The sequence below is a fragment of the Schistocerca americana genome, chromosome X (genome assembly GCF_021461395.2).
Source record: "Schistocerca americana isolate TAMUIC-IGC-003095 chromosome X, iqSchAmer2.1, whole genome shotgun sequence".
Classification (NCBI taxonomy): Eukaryota; Metazoa; Arthropoda; class Insecta; order Orthoptera; family Acrididae; genus Schistocerca; species Schistocerca americana.
This window is the reverse complement of record NC_060130.1, coordinates 992,735,085-992,758,053: the sequence shown is the minus strand read 5'-3', so window position 1 is coordinate 992,758,053 and position 22,969 is coordinate 992,735,085. Positions and strand designations below refer to the sequence as shown.

The window sequence follows — 22,969 nt, the reverse complement described above, 5'->3', positions numbered from 1 at the left end:
CCATTACCTAAAATCACTCACCTCTAATTCTGGTGCGCGTGACCAGTTTACCATCCAGTACTCCGGCCATATTCCACTGGCATCACCGGTGGATCCACCACAGTCTAAAGTTACTACCGATTGAAAAAAAAACTCTTCTAATTAGAATGATACCTGCTTGAAAACTTCTCTGGACTTACCTTTTTTTTTTTTTTTTAAATGACTGACACTCTGCATGTAATAAGAGATACAGGAATTTTATTTCCTCTTACATGATATTCATCATGGTGTTACACTGCTACATGTTTCCAGCCTCTGCTTTGCTCTCTCGACAGTATTATGTTAAGATCATTCTATCATCTCTCTTATTTGTACTCAATAGGTTTGTACATAGTTGCCCTATATCAGAAATATAACTTTCTACACACAAAACTGATAAACTTCTGTAAATGAAAGAGCAACAACTCACATTTCAGCATATGATGTTTCATCCATTCTGAACCATCTGAAATCGGTCATAGGATAGCCACAGAAAATGCACGATACATTCCCTGAACTAGTCACATTAATACGTCCTGATCCTCCAGGAAAAACTACAACGGGCACTGGAATCATAAAAGTGAAAGAATTAGTAAGGAACAATACCATCACCTACAAAATTGCAGCAAACTGTTGAGTATTCACAGTAAACATGACACAGAAATAACAAAAATGAATTTTTCCCCCAGTTCAGGTCTCAGTGATGTCTTTCATTTCTTTTCACTTTGCTGGTAGCTGAAAGACTCTGGTGTAAAACATGGTAAGTGACATTTTACTGTTTTTAAGTTATTAAATAGAAAGTTTTGTAATAAAAAAACCATGCACCATGAAGGAATTATCCAAATGGGACAGAAATTGGTAGATGTGATGTATATGTACAGAACAACAAGTAATTACAATTTCAGAAGAATTGGATGCTTGTGCGAGAGAAAGAGTTCACAAATTCAGCAAGTCAGAAAGTAACATATTGGTCCCTTATACAAGCAGTTATTCAGCTTGGCATTGATTGACAGAGCTGCTGGATATCCTCCTGATGGATATCATACCAAATGCTGTCCAATTGGCACATCAGATGACCAAAATCCCAAGCCAGTTGGAGGACCCTGCTTATAATACTCCAACTATTATCAATTAAGTTAGAGATCCAGCAACCTTGCTGGTCAACGTAGGATTTGCCAAGCATGAAGACAAGCAGTAGAAACTCTTGCTGTGTGCAGGCGGGCATCATCTTGGTGAAATGTGAGCCCAGGACGGCTTTCCATGAAGAGTAACAAAACGGGGCATAGAATATCATGGAGGTACCACTGTTTTGTAAGAGTGCCCTGGATGACAACCAAAGGGGTCCTGCTATAAAAAGAAATACCACCCCCACACTATCACTCCTGGGTGTTGAGATATATTGTAGGTGACAGTCAGGTTATCACAAACTGTCTGTCTGGGGGTGTCTCCAGACATGTCTTTGGTCTGTAATTTCATTGACTGGGTAGAATCGTTTTCAATGATGAGTCCCACTTTGAACTGATACATGACGGGCAGTGAAGACCAGTCTGGAGATGCCCCAGCCAGTGATGGGCCAGCAAGCTCACTGGATCTTATTCCAACGGAGAACGTTTAGAGCATTATGGGCACAGCCCTCCAACCAGCTCGGGATTTTTATGATCAAACACACCAACTGGACAAAATTTGGCATGATATCCTCAAGAGGACTTCAACAGCTCTATCAATCAATGCCACGATGAATAACTGCTTGCATATGGGTCACGAGTTGACCAATGTGTTATTGACTTGCTCAATTTGTGAACCACCTTCTCTTCAATAAACTGTCCAATTTTTCTGAAATTGTAATTATTTGTTCTTATGTACATGTACATCACATCTACTGCTCTCCATCTTACTCGGGTAATTCCTTCATGGTCTCTCTCTTTTTTTTTCCTATAAGTGTATAATTATACATTTACAATGTCCCATTAGTCTTTGTATTTTCTATTAAATATTTGTGAACATTACAGAACGCACTGGTAAGGTTACAAAATGAATTTTTTAACTAGAAAATGCTATATGCACTATCAGACGAAAGGTTTTAGGATTGCCCAATAGATTTAAAATACTGTACTGAGCTTTAGTGTGGGATTTCTGAGGAATGCAGAGGTGTCTGGAAGCTGATGCAAACTTTGCATCAAGAAATCACTATGGCCCATCCTCACAGTGGCAAAGGCTTTGCACATAATATATTTAAAAAAAGTTGGTATCCAATATGTTCTTTTAGTAGCCACAGTGGTGATGCCATGAAAGCAGCCCTTGGTAGTCTTTAAAACACACAACATCGTCTCACAACCATATCCTTTTTTCTTTGAGCAATGACAATACTATCTTGCTAATATTAAGATTTACATAATTTTGAAAATGTCAGAAACTGGCAATTTTTTCTCTGTGTGGCACCATGTATCAAACCATCGAGCTGTATAGAATATTTTTAGGTGAAATATTCTGCTGAATCTGCAATTTTTACACAGTGTTTCTCTTCACAAATTTGAGCTTCACTCATTTTCTAAGGATGACCTCGCAGTTTCACTTTTAATAACATGAAGTTTCAGTAGCCAACTATCCATAAATGTTCCATCATTTGCCTACTGCTGACTGCACGTGTAAAATATTCTCTCTCAAATCAACACAAAAAAAACAGTGGCCCATGCCCTGCTCACTTCTCATCCTATTGAAACATCGTGAGAAACTTGTTGTTGTTGTTGTTGTTGTTGTTCTCACCATCATTATTATATCATTACTACTACTACAAACTTGCCGCAGTGGAATGGCCAGCATTCTTTAACAATCCAGACAGAAATACCATACATCTGTGAAACCACATTCTGTAGGAATCTGTGGAAAGACAAGACTAAAACATGGTTTCTGAAGATGGACAGCAGCATTTTCACTAGTTATAGGACCAACAGTCTGGATAATTAACTGACATGGCCTTGACACATATGCTCGTTAGTTTGGTACTGCGGACATCTGAAAGAAAACTACAGCTGTTATGTTTTCTGAGGGAATGCAGTTCTTGTATGGTTTAAGATGGCATCCTCTTGGATAAAATACTTTGGAGGTAAAATTGTCCCTAAATTGGATCGCCAGGCGTGGGGACTGCTCAGGATGATGCGGTCAGAAAAAACAAACTGGCATTTTATAGATCTGAATGGAATGTTAGATTCCTTAATTTGGTAGGTATGTTAGAAAATTTATAAAAATAAATAGATGGGTTTAAGTTAGTTGTAATGTGAATAAGGGAAGTGTAGTGGCTGGATGACTAAGACTTCTGGTCAGGTGAGTAAAGAATTAAAATACAAATTCAAACATGTGTAATGCAGGTCTAATAAGAAAACAGGAATGTGGCTGACTCCTGTGAACAGACAGTGAATACATTATCATAGCCAAGATAAACACCAGGGAGGGATGGGAGGGATGGGAGGGGGGGGGGGGGGGGGATGACAGTGGAAGCTGTCTGGTAGAATTTTGTACTGAAAACAATTTAATCATTGCTAATACTTACTACCTGTACATGAACTACAGAAACTGCTGGAGAAAAGAGAAGCAGCAGCATGAATATCAAGAGCTGAGATGACAAGCCAGCACTAGGCAAAGATAGGATGGGTGGAAGGTGATAAGAATATACAGAAGGGCTATTAAAAAAGAAATGACCTTGAAGATGATGATATGGAAAGGGAAGAGGTGGTAGGTGACGATGAGATGGGAAATGATATACTGCAAAAATAATTTGACAGAGCACAGAAATATGTATGATCTACGTTGAAGTAAGGCCCATGAAACAAACAATATTCTCTCAGACTTACCGATACCCTTGGAAGAACATACAAGGCCCAAGTATTCCACATTATGTTTTGATTGAAGTCTGATACTATTTCATAATTCAATTTCCAAAAAAGGCAGGTGATGCCATGTGGGAATAACAAAACGTCAGTTTAATCAGCCGTGGTTGCAAAATGCTGACATGAATTGTTTACAGAAGACCAGGAAGAATCGACCTGGTGGAGATCATTAGATCAGTTTGGTGTCAGGTCAAATGACGAAACACTCGAGGTAGTGGTGATCTGATGTCTTACCTTAAAATATAGAAACGGCAAGCTTATATTAATAGCACTTGTAGATTTAGTGGTATCTTTTGACTATGTTGACTAGGATATGTGCTCCCAAACTTGGGAGGTAGCAGAGATAAAATATTGGGAGTGAAAGGTTATCTACATCCTGTACAGAAACAACACTGTATGTGTAAGAGTTGAAGAACATGAAACGAAAGCAATAGTTGAGAAATGAGTGAGGTACAGTTGTAGCCTTTCTGCAGTTTTATTCAATGTGTAAATTCAAGTTCAGGTAGAAGAAAAACTTTGAGGTTTGCTGATGATTTGTAATTTTATCAGAGATAGTAAAGCATTTTGAACAGTAGAACTTCGTAGATAGTGCCTTGAAAGGAGTTTATATGATGAACATCAACAAAAATAATGACAGTAATGGAATGTAATCAAATCACGCAACACAGAGAGAATTCGATTAGGAAATAAGGCACTATAAGTAGTACACGAGTTCTGTTGAGGATACAGGTAAATATCTGTTCTTGTTTGAAGCACAGTAGAAATAAAATGCGGACTGGGAACAGTAAGAAATGTGCATCTGAAGAAAAACATTGTTACTAACTAAAATAATGTTAAGTGGTAGGATGAACTTTCTTAAGGTATTTGCCTGAAGATCGGCCTTATAGAAAAATGAAAAATGGCCGATAAAATGGTAGAGATAAGAAGAAACTAGCAGCTTCTGATATGTAGAGCTACAACAGAATGCTTAAGATGAGCTGGATATATAGGATAACTAATGAAGAGGTATTGAATTAGACTGGAGAGAAAAAAAAGTATATGGCACAACTTACCCAAAAGAAGGAAATCAAGGAAATGTCAATTTGGTAATGTGGCGAGGGGAGGGGAGGGGAGGGGAGAGGGAGGGAGGGAGAGAGAGAGAGAGAGAGAGAGAGAGAGAGAGAGAGAGAGAGAGAGAGAGAGTGTGTGTGTGTGTGTGTGTGTGTGTGTGTGTGTGTAGGTGCACATGCGAGCATGTGTGCGTGTGGGGGGAGGGGTGTGGGGGGTGGGGGGGGGGGAAGGTTGAATTGGTAGAAGGCAGCCAAGGCTTGACCACAGTAAACACATTCAAATGGACATAGGTTGCACTGCAGTACCTATGCAGAGATGAAGAGGATTACACAAAATAGACAGACACAGAGAGCTACATTCAATGAGCCTTCGGACTTGAGATGACGATGACTACAATGACGATGACACTATGAATAAAATATTCTCGGGTTTCAATCCACGTCAAATGGTTAACTGTCCATGAGCTTACGGCAGAGATCTCCTCTGCCTTTGTCAAGTGGTTAACAGTCATCTGAATTCCAGTGCCGTGCTTATATAGCCGCATCGGCACCAGTGACATCACTGGGCTAATTCACACCCCATATATGGCAATGTTTTCGTGAAGTGACCACCGCACTAGCTTCAAGTCCCCAATCATAGGATCCCAAGCCTTACTCAGCTGCAAACCACTGTCTTTATTGAGGGTGTTGTCCGATATTTTGATCTCTACTGCTTCATGTATTATGATATCCCAGAAGCTTTTGGCCCATTTAATAATAGAAGGATCATCAAATGCAATTCAGTGTTGTTTTCCAGTGCATACTACCCTACAGCTGAATTTTTGGGACAGCGTAGGTGGAAATACCTTTCACATTCTATGTGATGCTGTTCAATAGTGTGGACAGTCATATCAACATAAAACTGCCCATAACCACACATTATTTTCTATGTGTTCTGAGCCCTACATCACCTTCACAGGCTTCATTATTTGCCAGACGTTTGCTGGGGGCCTGAAGACTGTATTGATCTTCTTTCTTCAGGAGCTGGCTAATCTCCCTTGTTATTGAGCCACAAAATAACAAAAATGCCATCTTCTTTGTGTCTCCTTCAGCAGTCTTCTGCTTTTGCAGCTTAAATGAAACAGCTTGCAAAATGTTTCTGTTGTTGTAAATGTCCCGTGAAAACTTTACATAAATGGCTCAGTTCCCTCAACAGGCTTTTTGCATCTGAGGTAATTTCAGCTTGATGTACCAAGGTCCTCAGAACAAACCATTTCTGTGCTGAGTGGTGGTAGAGGAGGCATGCAGATACCGATACATGTGAGTGGGCTTGCGGTCAACACTGTGACCGAGGTCCCCATTTGGTTTTTGGCAGAGAAGAATGTCCAGGAACTGTCATTCTCTACTTCCATTCTGAACTTAATGTGGCTATGGATGATGCTGATGTGTTCCAGGAACTCTGATCTTTTCATGTCAATGAGGCCACATGACAAAGGTATAGTTGGTGTAGCGATAAAAACAACGAAGCTTTGCAGGAGCCATGTCCTTGATGATGTCCTCAAAATGCTCACCATTAATAGGTTTGCTACAATTGGAGCCAATGGCCCACCCATCGCATTTGGCCAGTCTCCTGTCGATGCAAGCTGGATGTTGTGCGCACCTTATACAGAATATGGCAGATTTCATCAATCACATTAAACATCTATGTCTCTGTGAAGGGAATATTTTGGTTAGTTTTGATGTAGATCCCTAATTCACATGTGTGCCCATCACAGACTCTATAAAACTGCTGACCTACCTCTTTGACGACACCATTGAGGATTTTTTAAACATACACTGACATCATCACGTTTTTTAAGTGGTGGAGAGTATTTCAACCTGACGGACAGCTTTGTGATAGGGGACCATTAGCTCCACTTGTCATGAACATCTTTGTGGAGCATTTTGAGGACATTGCCTTGGACACAGCTCCTGCAAAGCCTAGTTATTATTATTATTTCTTTCTTGTCTCAGACGTTATGTCTGGTTAAAAATGGAAGGTGACGTGGACCTTGATCAAGCGTGACTTCCTTTTAACTGTACGGTATATGTTACATTGTATTTAGGAACTTTCGGGTAATTGAACAAGTGTCAATAATTACAGATTTCTGTAGTAGTATATATAAGTTTGGATGTAGCTGTATTGCATTGATGTACTGGTGGATATTGTGTGGTATGACTCCTGTAGTTGATAGTATAATTGGTATAATGTCAACTTTATCCTGATGCCACATGTCCTTGACTTCCTCAGCCAGTTGGATGTATTTTCCAATTTTTTCTCCTGTTTTCTTTTGTATATGTGTTGTATTGGGTATGGATATTTCGATTAGTTGTGTTAATTTCTTCTTTTTATTGGTGAGTATGATGTCAGGTTTGTTATGTGGTGTTGTTTTATCTGTTATAATGGTTATGTTCCAGTATAATTTGTATTCATTGTTCTCCAGTACATTTTGTGGTGCATACTTGTATGTGGGAACATGTTGTTTTATAAGTTTATGTTATAAGGCAAGCTGTTGATGTATTATTTTTGCTACATTGTCATGTCTTCTGGGGTATTCTGTATTTGCTAGTATTGTACATCCACTTGTGATGTGATCTACTGTTTCTATTTGTTGTTTGCAAAGTCTGCATTTATCTGTTGTGGTATTGGGATCTTTAATAATATGCTTGCTGTAATATCTGGTGTTTATTGTTTGATCCTGTATTGCAATCATGAATCCTTCCGTCTCACTGTATATATTGCCTTTTCTTAGCCATGTGTTGGATGCGTCTTGATCGATGTGTGGCTGTGTTAGATGATACGGGTGCTTTCCATGTAGTGTTTTCTTTTTCCAATTTACTTTCTTCGTATCTGTTGATGTTATGTGATCTAAAGGGTTGTAGATGTGGTTATGAAATTGCAGTGGTGTAGCCGATGTATTTATATGAGTGATTGCTTTGTGTATTTTGCTAGTTTCTGCTCGTTCTATAAAGAATTTTCTTAAATTTTCTACCTATCCATAATGTAGGTTTTTTATGTCGATAAACCCCCTTCCTCCTTCCTTTCTGCTTACTGTGAATCTTTCAGTTGCTGAATGTATGTGATGTATTTTATATTTGTGGCATTGTGATCGTGTAAGTGTATTGAGTGCTTCTAGGTATGTGTTACTCCATTTCACTACTCCAAATGAGTAGGTCAATATTGGTATAGCATAAGTATTTATAGCTTTTGTCTTGTTTCTTGCTGTCAATTCTGTTTTCAGTATTTTTGTTAATCTTCGTCTATATTTTTCTTTTAGTTCTTTTTTAATATTTGTATTATCTATTCCTATTTTTTGTCTGTATCCTAGATATTTATAGGCATCTGTTTTTCCATCGCTTCTATGCAGTCGCTGTGGTTATCCAATATGTAATCTTCTTGTTTAGTGTGTTTTCCCTTGACTATGCTATTTTTCTTACATTTGTCTGTTCCAAAAGCCATATTCATATCATTGCTGAATACTTCTGTTATCTTTAGTAATTGGCTGAGTTCTTGATTTGTTGCTGCCAGTAGTTTTAGATCATCCATGTATAGCAAATGTGTGATTTTGATTTTGTGTTGGTATGTTCCAGTAATATTATATCCATAATTTGTATTATTTGGCATGTTGGATGGTGGGTTCAGAGCAAGGCAGAACCAGAAAGGACTTAATGAGTCTCCTTGGTATGTTCCACGCTTAATCTGTATTGGCTGTGATGTGATATTATTTGAATTTGTTTGGATATTAAGTGTGGTTTTCCAAGTTTTCATTACTATGTTTAGGAACTGTATCAATTTAGGATCTACTTTGTATATTTCCAATATTTGTAGTAACCATGAGTGGGGTACACTATCAAAAGCTTTTTGGTAATCAATGTATGCATAGTGTAGCGACCTGTGTTTAGTTTTAGCTTGATATGTCATCTCTGCATCTATTATCAGTTGCTCTTTACATCCTCGTGCTCCATTGCAACAGCCTTTTTGTTCTTCATTTATAATTTTGTTCTGTGTTGTATGTGTCATTAATTTCTGTGTAATGACTGAAGTTAATATTTTGTATATTGTTGGTAGGCATGTTATGGGGCGATATTTAGCTGGGTCTGCTTGATCTTTAGGTTTCAGATAAGTTATTCCTTGTGTAAGTGTATCAGGGATTGTGTATGGTGGTTCTGCAATGTAATTGTTAAATAATTTAGTTAGATGTGAATGTGTTGAGGTGAATTTCTTTAGCCAGAATTTTGCTATTTTATCTTTTCCAGGGGCTTTCCAATTGTGAGTAGAATTAATTGCTTGGGTGACTTCATGTTGCAAAATTATCACTTCAGGCATTTGTGGTATCATCTCGTACGTATCTGTTTCTGCTTGTATCCACCGTGCATGCCTGTTATGTTGTACCGGGTTTGACCATATGTTGCTCCAGAAGTGTTCCATGTCTGTTATGTTTGGTGGATTGTTTATTTCAATGTGTGTGTTATCTATTGTCTGGTAAAATTTCTTTTGGTTTGTGTTGAATGATTGGTTTTGTTTCCTTCTATTTTCACTTTTTTTGTATCTTCTGAGTCGTTTGGCGAATGCTTGTAATTTCTGCTTCTTTTCGTCTAATTGCTCTGTCGCTTCTTGTTGTGAGATTTTACCTCACCTTTTTTGTTTTTTTCTGAGATTTCATTTCTTATAAATTGTGTTAGCTGTCCGATGTCTTTTCTCAGTTTTTCTATTTTGATCTGTAGCCTGTGTTGCCATGCTGGTTTTGTGGGTTTCTTCTGTGTGTTGGTTGGTTCTGATCTCTGCCTAGTGTGTATATTTAGTGTAGTGAGTGCTCCTATATATACCAGTAGTTGTAACTCTTCCATAATTGTGTTTTCATTTATTTTGTTGTGTATGATTGTGTTGATAGTTTTTATTGTTGTTTCGACTTGTGGGTTATTTGGCGGTCTATGCAAGAACGGTCTAAAGTCTGTATTTGTGTCTTTGTATTCTATATATGTCAACTGAAATTTTTCTTCTATATCTAACATGTGTGTCACTTCGTGTTCTATTTGTGCTTGTTCTGGTGGCTGTATTAAGATTTCGTTTTCCTCTGACTGTTTAATTGATGCGTGTTGTTCTTTGTTTGTTTGCTCTGGGATGTTTGAGTCCATTACTGTATTTTCTTCTTCTTCTGATTGCACATTATTTTGTTCCAGTATTTGTTGTACTTGTTGTTTGATGTTTTCTAATTCTGACTGGGGTATCCTGTTATTTTTTATTATTACACAGATCTGACCAGCTAGTCGTTGTTCTGTTAAAAATTTTAATTTTGGGTATCTGGTAATAAATGTTGTGTATACTTGTGATCTGTATCCAGTTGTGTTGGTTCCTAGGTTTGTTGCTTGGTAGTAACAGAACATGAGGTGTCGATTAACTTCATCTGACCATCTCATCCTCTGTCTTTGTTTTCCTTCTAGGGTGGTTGCAGGAAGCATATCCTGCAAAACACCTCTATTTGGATTTGAATCATTTTCCAGTTGGCTAGCAGTGTCGTTACCACTGTGGGCGGGCATAGGGTTCATGCGTCGTCCCCGATCATGACGGCGCTTGTCCGAGGCTTCTTTAGTTCTGTCCTGAAGAAACTAATCACACTAAAAGGGGGGTTAGCCCTATTAGTGGTTTGTTCTTTTCGTCGCCTTTTACGACTGGCAGAACATACCGGAGGCTTATTCTTTTCCCGGACCTCCACGGGAATTATTATTATTATTATTATTATTATTATTATTATTATTATTATTATTATTATTATTATTATTATTATTCTTTTCTTTCTCAGACGTTATGTCTGGTTGAAAATGGAAAGTGACGTGGACCTTGATCAAGCGTGACTTCCTTTTAACTGTACGGTATATGTTACATTGCATTTAGGAACTTTCGGGTAATTGAACATGTGTCAATAATTACAGATTTCTGTAGTTGTATATGTAAGTTTGGATGTAGCTGTATTGCATTGATGTACTGGTGGATATTGTGTGGTATGACTCCTGTAGTTGATAGTATAATTGGTATAATGTCAACTTTATCCTGATGCCACATGTCCTTGACTTCCTCAGCCAGTTGGATGTATTTTCCAATTTTTTCTCCTGTTTTCTTTTGTATATTTGTTGTATTGGGTATGGATATTTCGATTAGTTGTGTTAATTTCTTCTTTTTATTGGTGAGTATGATGTCAGGTTTGTTATGTGGTGTTGTTTTATCTGTTATAATGGTTCTGTTCCAGTATAATTTGTATTCATTGTTCTCCAGTACATTTTGTGGTGCATACTCGTATGTGGGAACATGTTGTTTTATAAGTTTATGTTGTAAGGCAAGCTGTTGATGTATTATTATTGCTACATTGTCATGTCTTCTGGGGTATTCTGTATTTGCTAGTATTGTACATCCACTTGTGACGTGATCTATTGTTTCTATTTGTTGTATGCAAAGTCTGCATTTACCTGTTGTGGTATTGGGATCTTTAATAATATGCTTGCTGCAATATCTGGTGTTTATTGTTTGATCCTGTATTGCAATCATGAATCCTTCCGTCTCACTGTATATATTGCCTTTTCTTAGCCGTGTGTTGGATGCGTCTTGATCGATGTGTGGCTGTGTTAGATGATACGGGTGCTTGCCATGTAGTGTTTTCTTTTTCCAATTTACTTTCTTTGTATCTGTTGATGTTATGTGATCTAAAGGGTTGTAGATGTGGTTATGAAATTGCAGTGGTGTAGCCGATGTATTTATATGAGTGATTGCCTTGTGTATTTTGCTAGTTTCTGCTCGTTCTATAAAGAATTTTCTTAAATTGTCTACCTGTCCATAATGTAGGTTTTTTATGTCGATAAATCCCCTTCCTCCTTCCTTTCTGGTTAATGAGAATCTTTCAGTTGCTGAATGTATGTGATGTATTCTATATTTGTGGCATTGTGATCGTGTAAGTGTATTGAGTGCTTCTAGGTATGTGTTACTCCATTTCACTACTACAAATGAGTAAGTCAATATTGGTATTCCTCCACGGGAATTATTATTATTATTATTATTATTATTATTATTTTCGCTATGTCAACAATAACTTCATCATATGGTCTCATGGACACGAAAAGCTCAAAGAGTTCCTGGAACACGACAACATCTACAACCACATAAAGTTCATGACGTAAGAAGAGAAGGAGGGTTCCTTGCCATTCCTGGACATTCGTATCTGCCAAAAACCCAATGGGTGTCTCGGTCACAGAATTTACCGTAAGCCCATCCACACGCATCGGTATCTGCACGCCACCAACAATCACCAGCCAGCACCAAACAGTCTGTTCCGAGGACCTTGGGTCATCAAGCTGAAACCATCTCAGATGCCGAAAACCTGCCAAGGGAACTGAGCCACTTACGAAAACTTTACAACAACAGATAAACTTCACAAGTAGTTTCATCTAAACTGCAAAAGCAGGAGAAGACACAAGGAAGGCTGGATTTTTATTGTTTTGTGTTCAATAGTTGGGAAGATTAACCCGCTCCTGAAGAAACATAAAATTGACACAGTCTTCAGCAAAGATCCGGCAATTAATGAAACATGTGAAGGTTGATGTAGTGCTCAGAACACTTGGAATATACAAAATACCATCTCAGATGCAGAAAAGCTGTTGAGGGAACTGAGCCACTTGTGTAAAGTTTTCAAGGAAAACAGTTACAACAACAGACAAATTTTGTGAGCTGTTTCATTTAAGACCTCTGAAGGAGACAAAAAGAAGACTGCGTTTTTACTGTTCTGTGGCTCAATAACAGGGATAATTAGACAGCCCCTGAAGAAACATCTTCAGGCCTCCAGTAAAGATCTGGCAACTATTGAAGCCTGTGAATGTTGATGTAGGCCTCAGAACACGTAGAATATACAAAACAATGTGTGGGTGTTGGTAGTTTTATGTTGGTCAGACTGTCCACATTATTGAACTGTATCGCACAGAACATGAAAGGTGTTACCACCTATGCTACCCGGAAACCTCAGCTTTAGCTGAGCATGCACTGGAAAACAGACACTGAATGGCATTTTACAATACTACTATTATTAAATGGACCAACAGCTTCTGAGGTAGTGTAGTACATGAAGCAACATAAATTAAAACATCAGACAACAGCCTCAATAAACACGGTGGACTGCAGCTGAGTGTGGCCTTGCATCCTGTGATTGGGGAGCTGAAGCAGGCACAGCGGTCCTGCCACCAAAACATCGCCTTATATGGAGTGGGACTAGGCCCCAGTGACATCACTGGCGGCAATGCAGCTATACAAGCACAGCAATGGCATTCAGATGACAGTCAACTAATTTCTGCCAAAAGCTTGTGGGCAGTTAACCACTTGACACAGCTTGGAACCCAAGAGTATTTTGTTAATGTATATCGCCGTGAAGCATGTATTCGTACAAAACAACAACAACAACTACTACTAGTAGTACTACTACTACTACTACTACTACTACTACGTCAGGTTAATCATTACAATCATGTTTTAAATAGTAACAACATATGATAAGTTATTGTGTCATGGCATCATTGATGAAAGAGAAGTAATTAATTAGTCATCACTTACTTGTAACATTTAAATATATAGCTTGAGACACCTCATCCTCTCCTGCTGATGCAAAACATGTGTAGTTGCCGGCATCACTCATATTGACGCAAATTACTGTCAGTCTGGACTCATCTTCAACTCTATCAACAATATGTCTGAAAAACAAAATGTATTTACAAACAACTTTAACTAATTTCAGAGCCATAAAAAAATTGTGTGTGTAATTCAAAATTTATTCTTCTTCTATTCTTACTTCTCCTACAAATCATTGGTTATCAGCCCCCTTCTCTCCCTGATGAACGGAGAGAAAAGGCAAAAAATAAACACACCAGAAAAAAAATTTCATCCCCAGAAGATGGTGCGCTGACAATATGTAACCCTTACTTTTGCCTTTCTTCAGGTATGTCATATCTAGCTGAGCCCACTCATTGATCCCAGAATGAATTTTTCACTCTGCAGTGGAGTGTGCACTAATATGAAACCTGCTGGCAGATTAAAACTGTACACCGGACTAGGACTCAAACCCGGGACCTTTGCTTTTTGCAGACAAGTGCTCTCTTGGTACAGCACTTGCCTTTGAAAGACAAAGGTCCTGGGTACAAGTCCCAGTCCAGTGCACAGTTTTAATCTGCCAGCAAGTTTCCCATTCACTGATGATTAGATTCTGTAAGGCTACCAAATTGAGGGGATGTTGATTGCTCTGTTTACCCTACAGTACCACTATGCCCCAGATATTTTCTATGGGATTAAGATTGGACAATTTAAAAAGACAGTCAACATCCAACAGGGTGCCTGTGTATTCATCAAACCAATAATGTATGTGTGTAGCCCTGTGGACGTGGTTGTCATCTTGAAAGACTAGAGAGCACAAAACGTACTGACCACGAAGATTTATAAGAAAGGGCAACACTTAGTCACTAAGTGCTGAAATAAACGTCCTAGTTCATCTTCATGGTAATCTCAATGAGTAGGTCCACATCATGATAAGCAAAACACACCCAAACCATCACCAAACCACCTCCAACGAACTACACCTTCAAAACACTCCAGATTAGATAGCTCTTTGTTTAATTAATGCACAGGACACCTCACATCATTTCAAAAGAGAAAACTACAGCTCCTTGGACCACACTGTATATCTCCAGTCAACTACTGTCAAGTTTCTAGGTTGTTTAGCCCACTGAGGATGTGCATTTTTATGTTCCAATGCAAGCAATGGCCTTTCCCAAGTTACTCCAAATTCAATTGTCCATTGCACTCAATTCACTTCAAAATTTTAGTTCAGAAATTGGTTAGCATGGACACTCACTCACTGACAGCAGCATTTCCTGTTGGAATTGTCACTGACCTTCGGTCCCTGTCGTTTACAGAATTTTTTTTATTCTTTTATTTTTTTAATTTTTATTTATTTATTTATTTATTTATTTTTTACAACCACATTCTTACACAGTGTTACCTGATGTGAATAGTAGACCATTCCTTGTATGCACTTTGGACAATCTGTGTTAATTCACCACAAATAAGGCAACTCTATTCATGGTGTAGTCCTGGGAATGGGCAAATATGACAGCTCCTTTCTGCCATTCTGTCATGCATCCACGTTGACCCAGCTTACTGTACCTCCCTACATACACTCAATATTCCCTGCTCGTCCAATTTGGTATGGGTCCCACACACTTGAACAATGCTCGTTCTAGGATGGGTCACACAAGTGATTTGTAAACAATCTTTTTTCTAGATGGATAGCATTTCCATAGCATTCTACAAAAAACTTAAGTCTGCTACCTGCTTTACCCACGACTGAGCCTATGCGATTGTTCCACTTCATGTCCCTACTAAGTGTTACACCCAAGTATTTGTACGAGTTTACAAAATTCCAAATGTGAGTCACCAATATTATATTCATAGGATGGGTCAACATGGATGCATGACAGAATGGCAGAAAGGAGCCATCATATTTGCCAATTTCCAAGGACTATACCATGAATAAAGTTGCCTTATTTGTGGTGAATCAACACAGATTGTCCAAAAATTTTGCATTTTTGAACACTGAAAGCGAGTTGCCGATCATTTCACCACATCAAACTCTTACCAAAGTCAAACTGAATATCTGTACAGCTTTGTTAAGGCTGTGCTTCATCGTAGATAACCGCATCATCTGTAAAAAGTTTGAGATTACTGTTAATATTGTCTGCAAGATCATTACTATACAACATGCACAGCAAGGGTCTCAACACCCTTCCCTGGGGTACACTCAAAGTTACTTCTACGTTTGTCTATGACACTCCATCCAGGGCAACATGCTGCATCCTCCCAACCAATAAATTCTCAATCCAGTCACATATTGTCTGATACCTCATATGATAAGTATCAGTCAATAATTTTCTATCTATATTTCCAATTAATACAGACTTTGTACTTCATTTGTACAGGACAGCTCTAACCTTCATATAAGCTCTGTTTCCTCATTTCCTGACTTTCCTTTTCTCAATATATTCCTTTTCTGCCTTACGTTTTTTATTTATTCTGTTACCCATCAGTCTCTTGGTTATATTTGTTTCTCCTCTATCATCTCATTGGTGCATCCAATAGTACCTATCTATATTTCATTCCAAGTAATATGCTGATCATTATCAGCTACGATTTTATTCAATTTCTCCATAAAAGACTCAATTTTTTTGTGATTCTTCTTTGAAACACTTCTTTTTTGTGATTCTTTTTATTTGTATCAGCCTGACATTACGCTTCATGAAACAGGGATTAAAATAATGCAACATTTTAGTGGCTCTTAACATAACAGACGAACTTAATCTTTTATGTTATTGGCACAATAATGGACATGACTAACATTATCACTGTAACTCGAGCTATTATTTGTGATCCATTCACACCACAACAGAGTATGTATTGTACACTCACACAAATCAAGAGAAGGCACAGAATAAGTGTGTTCTGAAGTTCATTTCAACTAAACTAGATGTTTTAAGCTTAGTTTCAGTCTAATAAGTTAATTAATGTATGGCACATAAAACAACTATGAAAAACTTATGAATGAAAACATAAGCACTTGACAATAACAGTTTTCTTTTTTCATAAGTTTGAAATTGTTCTACCAAGCATGGACTGGAGAAATCATCAAACTATAAAAATAGTTTTTCACATATACCTTTATGTTACTTTATTTCAGGACACAATTTATGACTTACCTATCATCTGAAATGCTGATGTTAACATCTTCAAATTCCCACCATACACTGCTGTTTGAGGGATGCACCTTGCATAAGAACGTTGCATTGTCACAAGCACTAACCCGTTTGGAAGTTAATTGTATATCAGTAATTTCAACCTTCTTTAAATCTGCAACACACACAAACAAATTTCTTGTAACATAATTTATCAGTCATATTTGTAAAAACTGATCAGTTGTATGGAATACATATCATCACAGTATTACCATGTCCACACAACAAACCCTGCGTAAATAAGTATATTGCACTGAATATAATGACAAAGGCTTCAAGACCTCAAAACTTCACACAACAGGACCGTATACAGTGAACAAACAAAGGTACGCCACGCATCATTTCTATATTGTTAATGTTGACTCAGTACACAATTAAAGAAGAATCATACAAGGAAAGAGATGAAAGGCATACCTTAAGACACTGATAGTCAACCTTTTTTACCTACTGTCCACATTTGTATGTGTTTTAGTAGTAAAATTTTTTAACCACCTACCAGCTGCACAGTAATGGTAATTTAGAAAGTAAGGAAATGACTTTAATTTATAAAATTTATAAAGCAATTACAGCAAGCTAAAGCATATAATAATAATTACTTAACAAATACTTCATATCAAAATTTCATGGAAACTTAGTGAAAATGTCTTAAATCCCAACCACCTGCCACCCATCATGAAAGCTTGAATGACCACTAGTGGGCAGTAGGGACCAGGCTGACTACTACAGCCTTAAGAAGTATCAAGCATTCAGGTACTAGGAACCAAAACATATTGGGTGCAATTCTACACTAGAAAGCAGATACAGGCACCATACAAGGAGTAACATGATGTTTAACTGTCTCTAGAATGCAACATGGAAGTAATGATAGTTAAATATTCTGAAGAGAATTGAAGCTGAAATAATCTCAAAACCGATACTGGCAGGTTAGATTGTATGGAAAACAGAAATTAGTATGGATAAAGAAAAGGAAAAACCAAGGGAAAAGGGAAAAGGAAAAACCAAGGGAAAAGGGAAAAGGAAAAACCAAGGGAAAAGGGAAAAGCAAAAACCAAGGGAAAAGGGAAAAGCAAAAACCAAGGGAAAAGGGAAAAGCAAAAACCAAGGGAAAAGGGAAAAGCAAAAACCAAGGGAAAAGGGAAAAGCAAAAACCAAGGGAAAAGGGAAAAGGAAAAACCAAGGGAAAAGGGAAAAGTAAAAACCAAGGGAAAAGTAAAAACCAAGGGAAAAGTAAAAACCAAGGGAAAAGTAAAAACCAAGGGAAAAGTAAAAACCAAGGGAAAAGTAAAAACCAAGGGAAAAGTAAAAACCAAGGGAAAAGTAAAAACCAAGGGAAAAGTAAAAACCAAGGGAAAAGTAAAAACCAAGGGAAAAGTAAAAACCAAGGGAAAAGTAAAAACCAAGGGAAAAGTAAAAACCAAGGGAAAAGTAAAAACCAAGGGAAAAGTAAAAACCAAGGGAAAAGTAAAAACCAAGGGAAAAGTAAAAACCAAGGGAAAAGTAAAAACTAAGGAAAAGGAAAAACTAAGGAAAAGGAAAAACTAAGGAAAAGGAAAAACTAAGGAAAAGGAAAAACTAAAGAAAGAAAGACTAGAAAGGAAAATGGCACTGAATTTTAGGCATTACATAGAAGATAACTTGTTAGAACTGTACTTTTGTATCACATTTTTGTTGCTAACTACAGAAATTTGCCAAAATACTAAGATAAACCCAGCTGAGACAGCCCCAGACTTACAATTGACAGCACAAAAAGTGACGGCATAAAATCGCAGCCAGAGTCGAAGTATAGTAAAGCACTGATAGGAATAAAATGCAACATGGTATTTTTCAGGATTATGCTGAGACCATGCAGAAGTGGAATTATTACTTGAAATATTACGCATAACTTCTGTCTGAATTCTATAAATATTCCAGAAGATGATGATAAAATACGCTGCAGTGGCTTATGTGAAGCCTTAACTGGCAAAGTTTTGCTGCTAATTACTACAGGTGAGTAGTCACCTTAGTAGGCTTTCTACAAAAATAGGCAGTAGTTTGATTCCATGTTTAGAGGCACTTTTTCCTATTTTATGTTTTCCTCCCTTGTTGTATGACACACATACTACATAGAAAACATCCCTCTTTTCCGATGGTAAGCAGTTAGTTTTCCATAATAGATGTCATAGGTTTTAGGCTTCAGGTCAATGAAGATCATCTGTAGTGGCAACATCTGCTGTTAGTCCACCCATACAAGAAGAGATTGCTCTGACTTCTGCAGATGACGATGATGTAATAATAATAATAATAATAATAATAATAACAACTTAATTCTTTTAATAGTGTTCAAGTCAATAGGCCTTAGTTTTGGAAAAAAAAAAACACATAAATGTAATGCATATTGTTTCATATTAACATTAGAAAAAAGTCTCTTTCTAAACTTTGTCTTGGTAATATGACAAGTGAAAAACTCAACACACACAAATCTTCTGCACTGTGAATAAAAGTACATTTTGGCTCATACAATAGTCACCAAAAACAAAACATGGATTACAGTCATGAAGACAAGTCAGTAAATAATTAGTTAATGGTAAGAGACTGCCTGAATGATAATATAAAACAACACATACTAAGATTACCTGTAACTGCATATTATAGTAGCCAAACAGGAAGAGCCTTACTAACAAGACACAAGGAACATATCCCTATTAAAGTTGGAGATGTCACGCGTGGTTCGACATTCGCTGAACACTTAGTGCAAACGGCTCACGCACCCAAAACTCCGGATAATACTCAGCTATTGCATTGCGAAGTGAAGGGTGCGAGGTTGTATATTTTGGAAGAAATGCAAATTTTTAAACACTTATTATATTAAAAAATTAACCTCCTTAACGACCAGCTGCAGCTGGGAAACAAAAACTTTTTTGAAGGTTTCCAATCGTTATTCCATCTGCCATAATTTTAGGGAGTAATCATTATACCCTTGCCAACATGGTTTTAGCACTCCCATTTGCTGAATAGATGGGATTATCTAGTATTTCAAACCCGTAGTTATCCTCATGCGGTCAAGTTCGATGATTAGGCCAAATATGCTAAGTTGGCTTAAAATAGTTAACGCATTGCTCCCTTCACTTTTGACGTCCAACAAATTATTACAAATGTTAAGACAGTTGATATATCTTTGTTCCTTACAGGATAACATATACATCAATTCGTTAGCCGCACCTGGTTATGCATAAAATTTAAAGTTGAGGAGTACATGTTGGTACCAGTGTTAACAAGTACGCACGACACACTATCGCGCACGCGCTCTCGAGGCTACAGCCAGTTCCAGTACATCTGTTGCTGCCGTACTGCGGTCGCGAAGTGGGGCCGAGGCTGTTTCCCAGCTAAGTTATTGAAATATGACGATGTATTACCATATTATAGTTTTTCGTTTTTGACATTGTCCATATGGACAAATTGTAGTTCCTTTTATTTTGAAGAAGGTTAGGTTATCCCATCTGAAACCTAGGTAAATCTAGGTGAACATTGCAACTGAGGCTGTTGTTAATTTAAAATTAATATTAATACAGTTGGTGACAGGGCCGCGAAATGTTAAAAATATTAAAATTCCTATCTTTTGACTAATTTGGTGATTTTATGTAGGAGCAGAATTTTCTTGGGTTCTTAGTAAAATCTTTCGCTAACGTATTGTGGTGAAAGTTACTATGTGCTCTGCATATCATCTTTTTATACACTGAAGAGCCAAAGAAACTGGTACACCTGCCTAATATTGTTTAGGGCACCCGCGAGCACGCAGAAGTGCCGCAACACAACGTGGTATGGACGTGACTAATGCTTGAAGTAGTGCTGGAGCAAATTTATATTGTGAATCACGCAAGGGTTGTCCATAAATACATAACAGTAAGAGGAGGCAGAGATCTCTTCTAAACAGCATGTTGAAAGGCATCCCCGATATGCTCAGTAATGTTCATGTCTGGGGAGTTTGGTGGCCAACAGAAAAGTGTTCCTGGAGCCACTCTGTAACAATTCTGGACGTGTGGGGTGCTGCATCGTCTTGCTGGAATTGCCGAAGTATGTCGAAATGCACAATGGCTTCATGTGATCAGACAGGATGCTTACATACGTGTCACCTTTCAGTCATATCTAGACGTATCGGGAGTCCCATACCACTCCAACTGCACACACCCGCACCTTTACAGAGCCACCACCAGCTTGAACAGTCCCCTGCTGACGTACAGGGTCCATGGATTCATGAGGTTGTTTTCACACCCGTACACGTCCATCCGCTTGATACAATTTGACACGAGACTCCATCAACCAGGCAACATGTTTGTCATCAACAGTCCAAGGTCGGTGTTGACGGGCCCAGGCGAGGCATAAAACTGTTTCAGGCAGTCTCAAGGATACACATGTGGGCCTTTGGCTTCAAAAGCCCATATCGATGATGTTTCGTTGAATAATTCGCATGCTGACACTTGTTGATGGCCCAGCACTGAAATCTGTAGCAATTTGTGGAAGGGTTGCAGTCCTGTCATGTTGAACGATTCTTTTCAGTCATCGTTGGTCCCATTCTTGCAGGATTTTTTCCGGCCGTAGCGATGTCGGGGATTTGATGTTTTACCAGATTCCTGATATTTGCAGTACACTCCTGAAATGGTCGTATGGGAAAATCCCTACTTTATCTCTACCTCAGAGATGCTGTGTCCCATCGCTCGTACACCGACTTGTGCAAACTCTCTTAAATCTTGATAACCTGCCATTGTAGCAGCAATAACCAATCTAACAACTGCACTAGACACTTGTCATCTTATATAGGTGTTGCCGTTTTTCTTCTTCTTTGCAGTATGAATAGTTTTTCTTCACCCCTCATCCCACTCCATGTAAACTAAAATTGATTATGATTCAGAGCACCGTGTGTACCCCGCGCTGTATTTTGGCTGTTTACATATCTCTGTATTTGAATATGCATGCCTACTGTACCAGTTTCTTCGGCACTTCCCGCATCTCTCTCTCTCTCTCTCTCTCCCTCTCTCTAAAAAAAAAAAAAAAAAAAAAAATTGAAAATGCAACAATCTCTGTTTCCTCAGAATTTTCCAGCATAAAAGCTCTCCAACCATTCTTGATGGATTGATTTATTAACTTAAGTAAGCATTGTTGCTATGATGATACCACAATCACTATTCTCTCTGTCTAAATTAACACTGTTCGTAAGGTCAGGACTATTAGTATGTACCAAGTCTGAAGTATTTCTATTACACGTCAGTTGTCAAACTAGCTGCTGAAGACAGTTTTTGGACAATGTGCTCAGCATAACTTTACACGACAGTCTGTCCATACAATCTGCAATGAATCCATATACATCCCAGTTTAACTTGGTATGTTTAAGTTGCCTCCAACTAATACTGCACGATTGGTACTACTATACTCCTGAGCGGGTGGCTGATAAAAACATTTGATGATTAACTTGAATACACTTAGGCTGGTTACTCAAATCCAGATAACTTCTTAGTCAGACACTATTTCGACCTTGACAGACAATATTTCTGTCAGTTGTGATGAACACTCCCCCTCCTATGGCATCTAAGCTGTCTTTATAGTATACTTTCCACTCCTCATTAAATATTTCAGAGCTTTCTACTTTCTTTTCTTGGTTCTGAGTACAATTTGAATGTGACAAAGGCTGGTGAATTCAGGGACTTTGTACATAACCTGAATTCACACTCTGCTTATCGACTAGTGAATGTTCATCAGAGGACCTCAAACTATTGCCCAGGCAAGTACCCTGTTAGCTGAGTAGCTGTCTCCTCTGTGCAGTGCACCCCTGACCTATCAACGCAAATCCTACAATGCCTCATCCCAAACGCAGGACAGAAATCTGCGACCAGGTCTATAACAAAATCAACAGAGCCTCTGGTTGGGATTGTTCACTCATGTCTAACCACCAGACTCCAATCAATTCTTCAAACTGTAAGATCTGATTGCACCCTATGAGTGAGGCCAGCAGTCTTCACCACTTCTGCCAGCTGCACATATGAAGTAAGGATGGCCTCAGAAACCAAGGGACAGGCCTTACTGGTGCTGACACAAGTCAAAACTTGAAGATGACTGCACCCTGCACCCACAGCCTCTTCCACATCTTGGATGAGCCCCTTGCTGGACAGAAGTACTGAGTGCACACTGAACTTCTTTCCAGCCCTAGATGCTATTTCT

At 38.2% G+C, this 22,969-nt stretch overlaps 1 protein-coding gene across 1 annotated transcript in view; it reads right to left on the bottom strand.

The window, feature by feature from the left end:
* The window catches only part of LOC124554920 (tyrosine-protein phosphatase 69D), a 407,323-nt gene that overhangs the window by 358,512 nt on the left and 25,842 nt on the right, over window positions 1-22,969 (bottom strand). The window contains exons 2-4 of the mRNA XM_047128610.1: window positions 16,745-16,895; window positions 13,557-13,693; window positions 449-584 (exon numbers count right to left, since the gene is read on the bottom strand). Of these exons, the coding sequence (XP_046984566.1) occupies window positions 449-584; window positions 13,557-13,693; window positions 16,745-16,895 (424 nt within the window). The remainder of the gene's footprint in view (window positions 1-448; window positions 585-13,556; window positions 13,694-16,744; window positions 16,896-22,969) is intronic.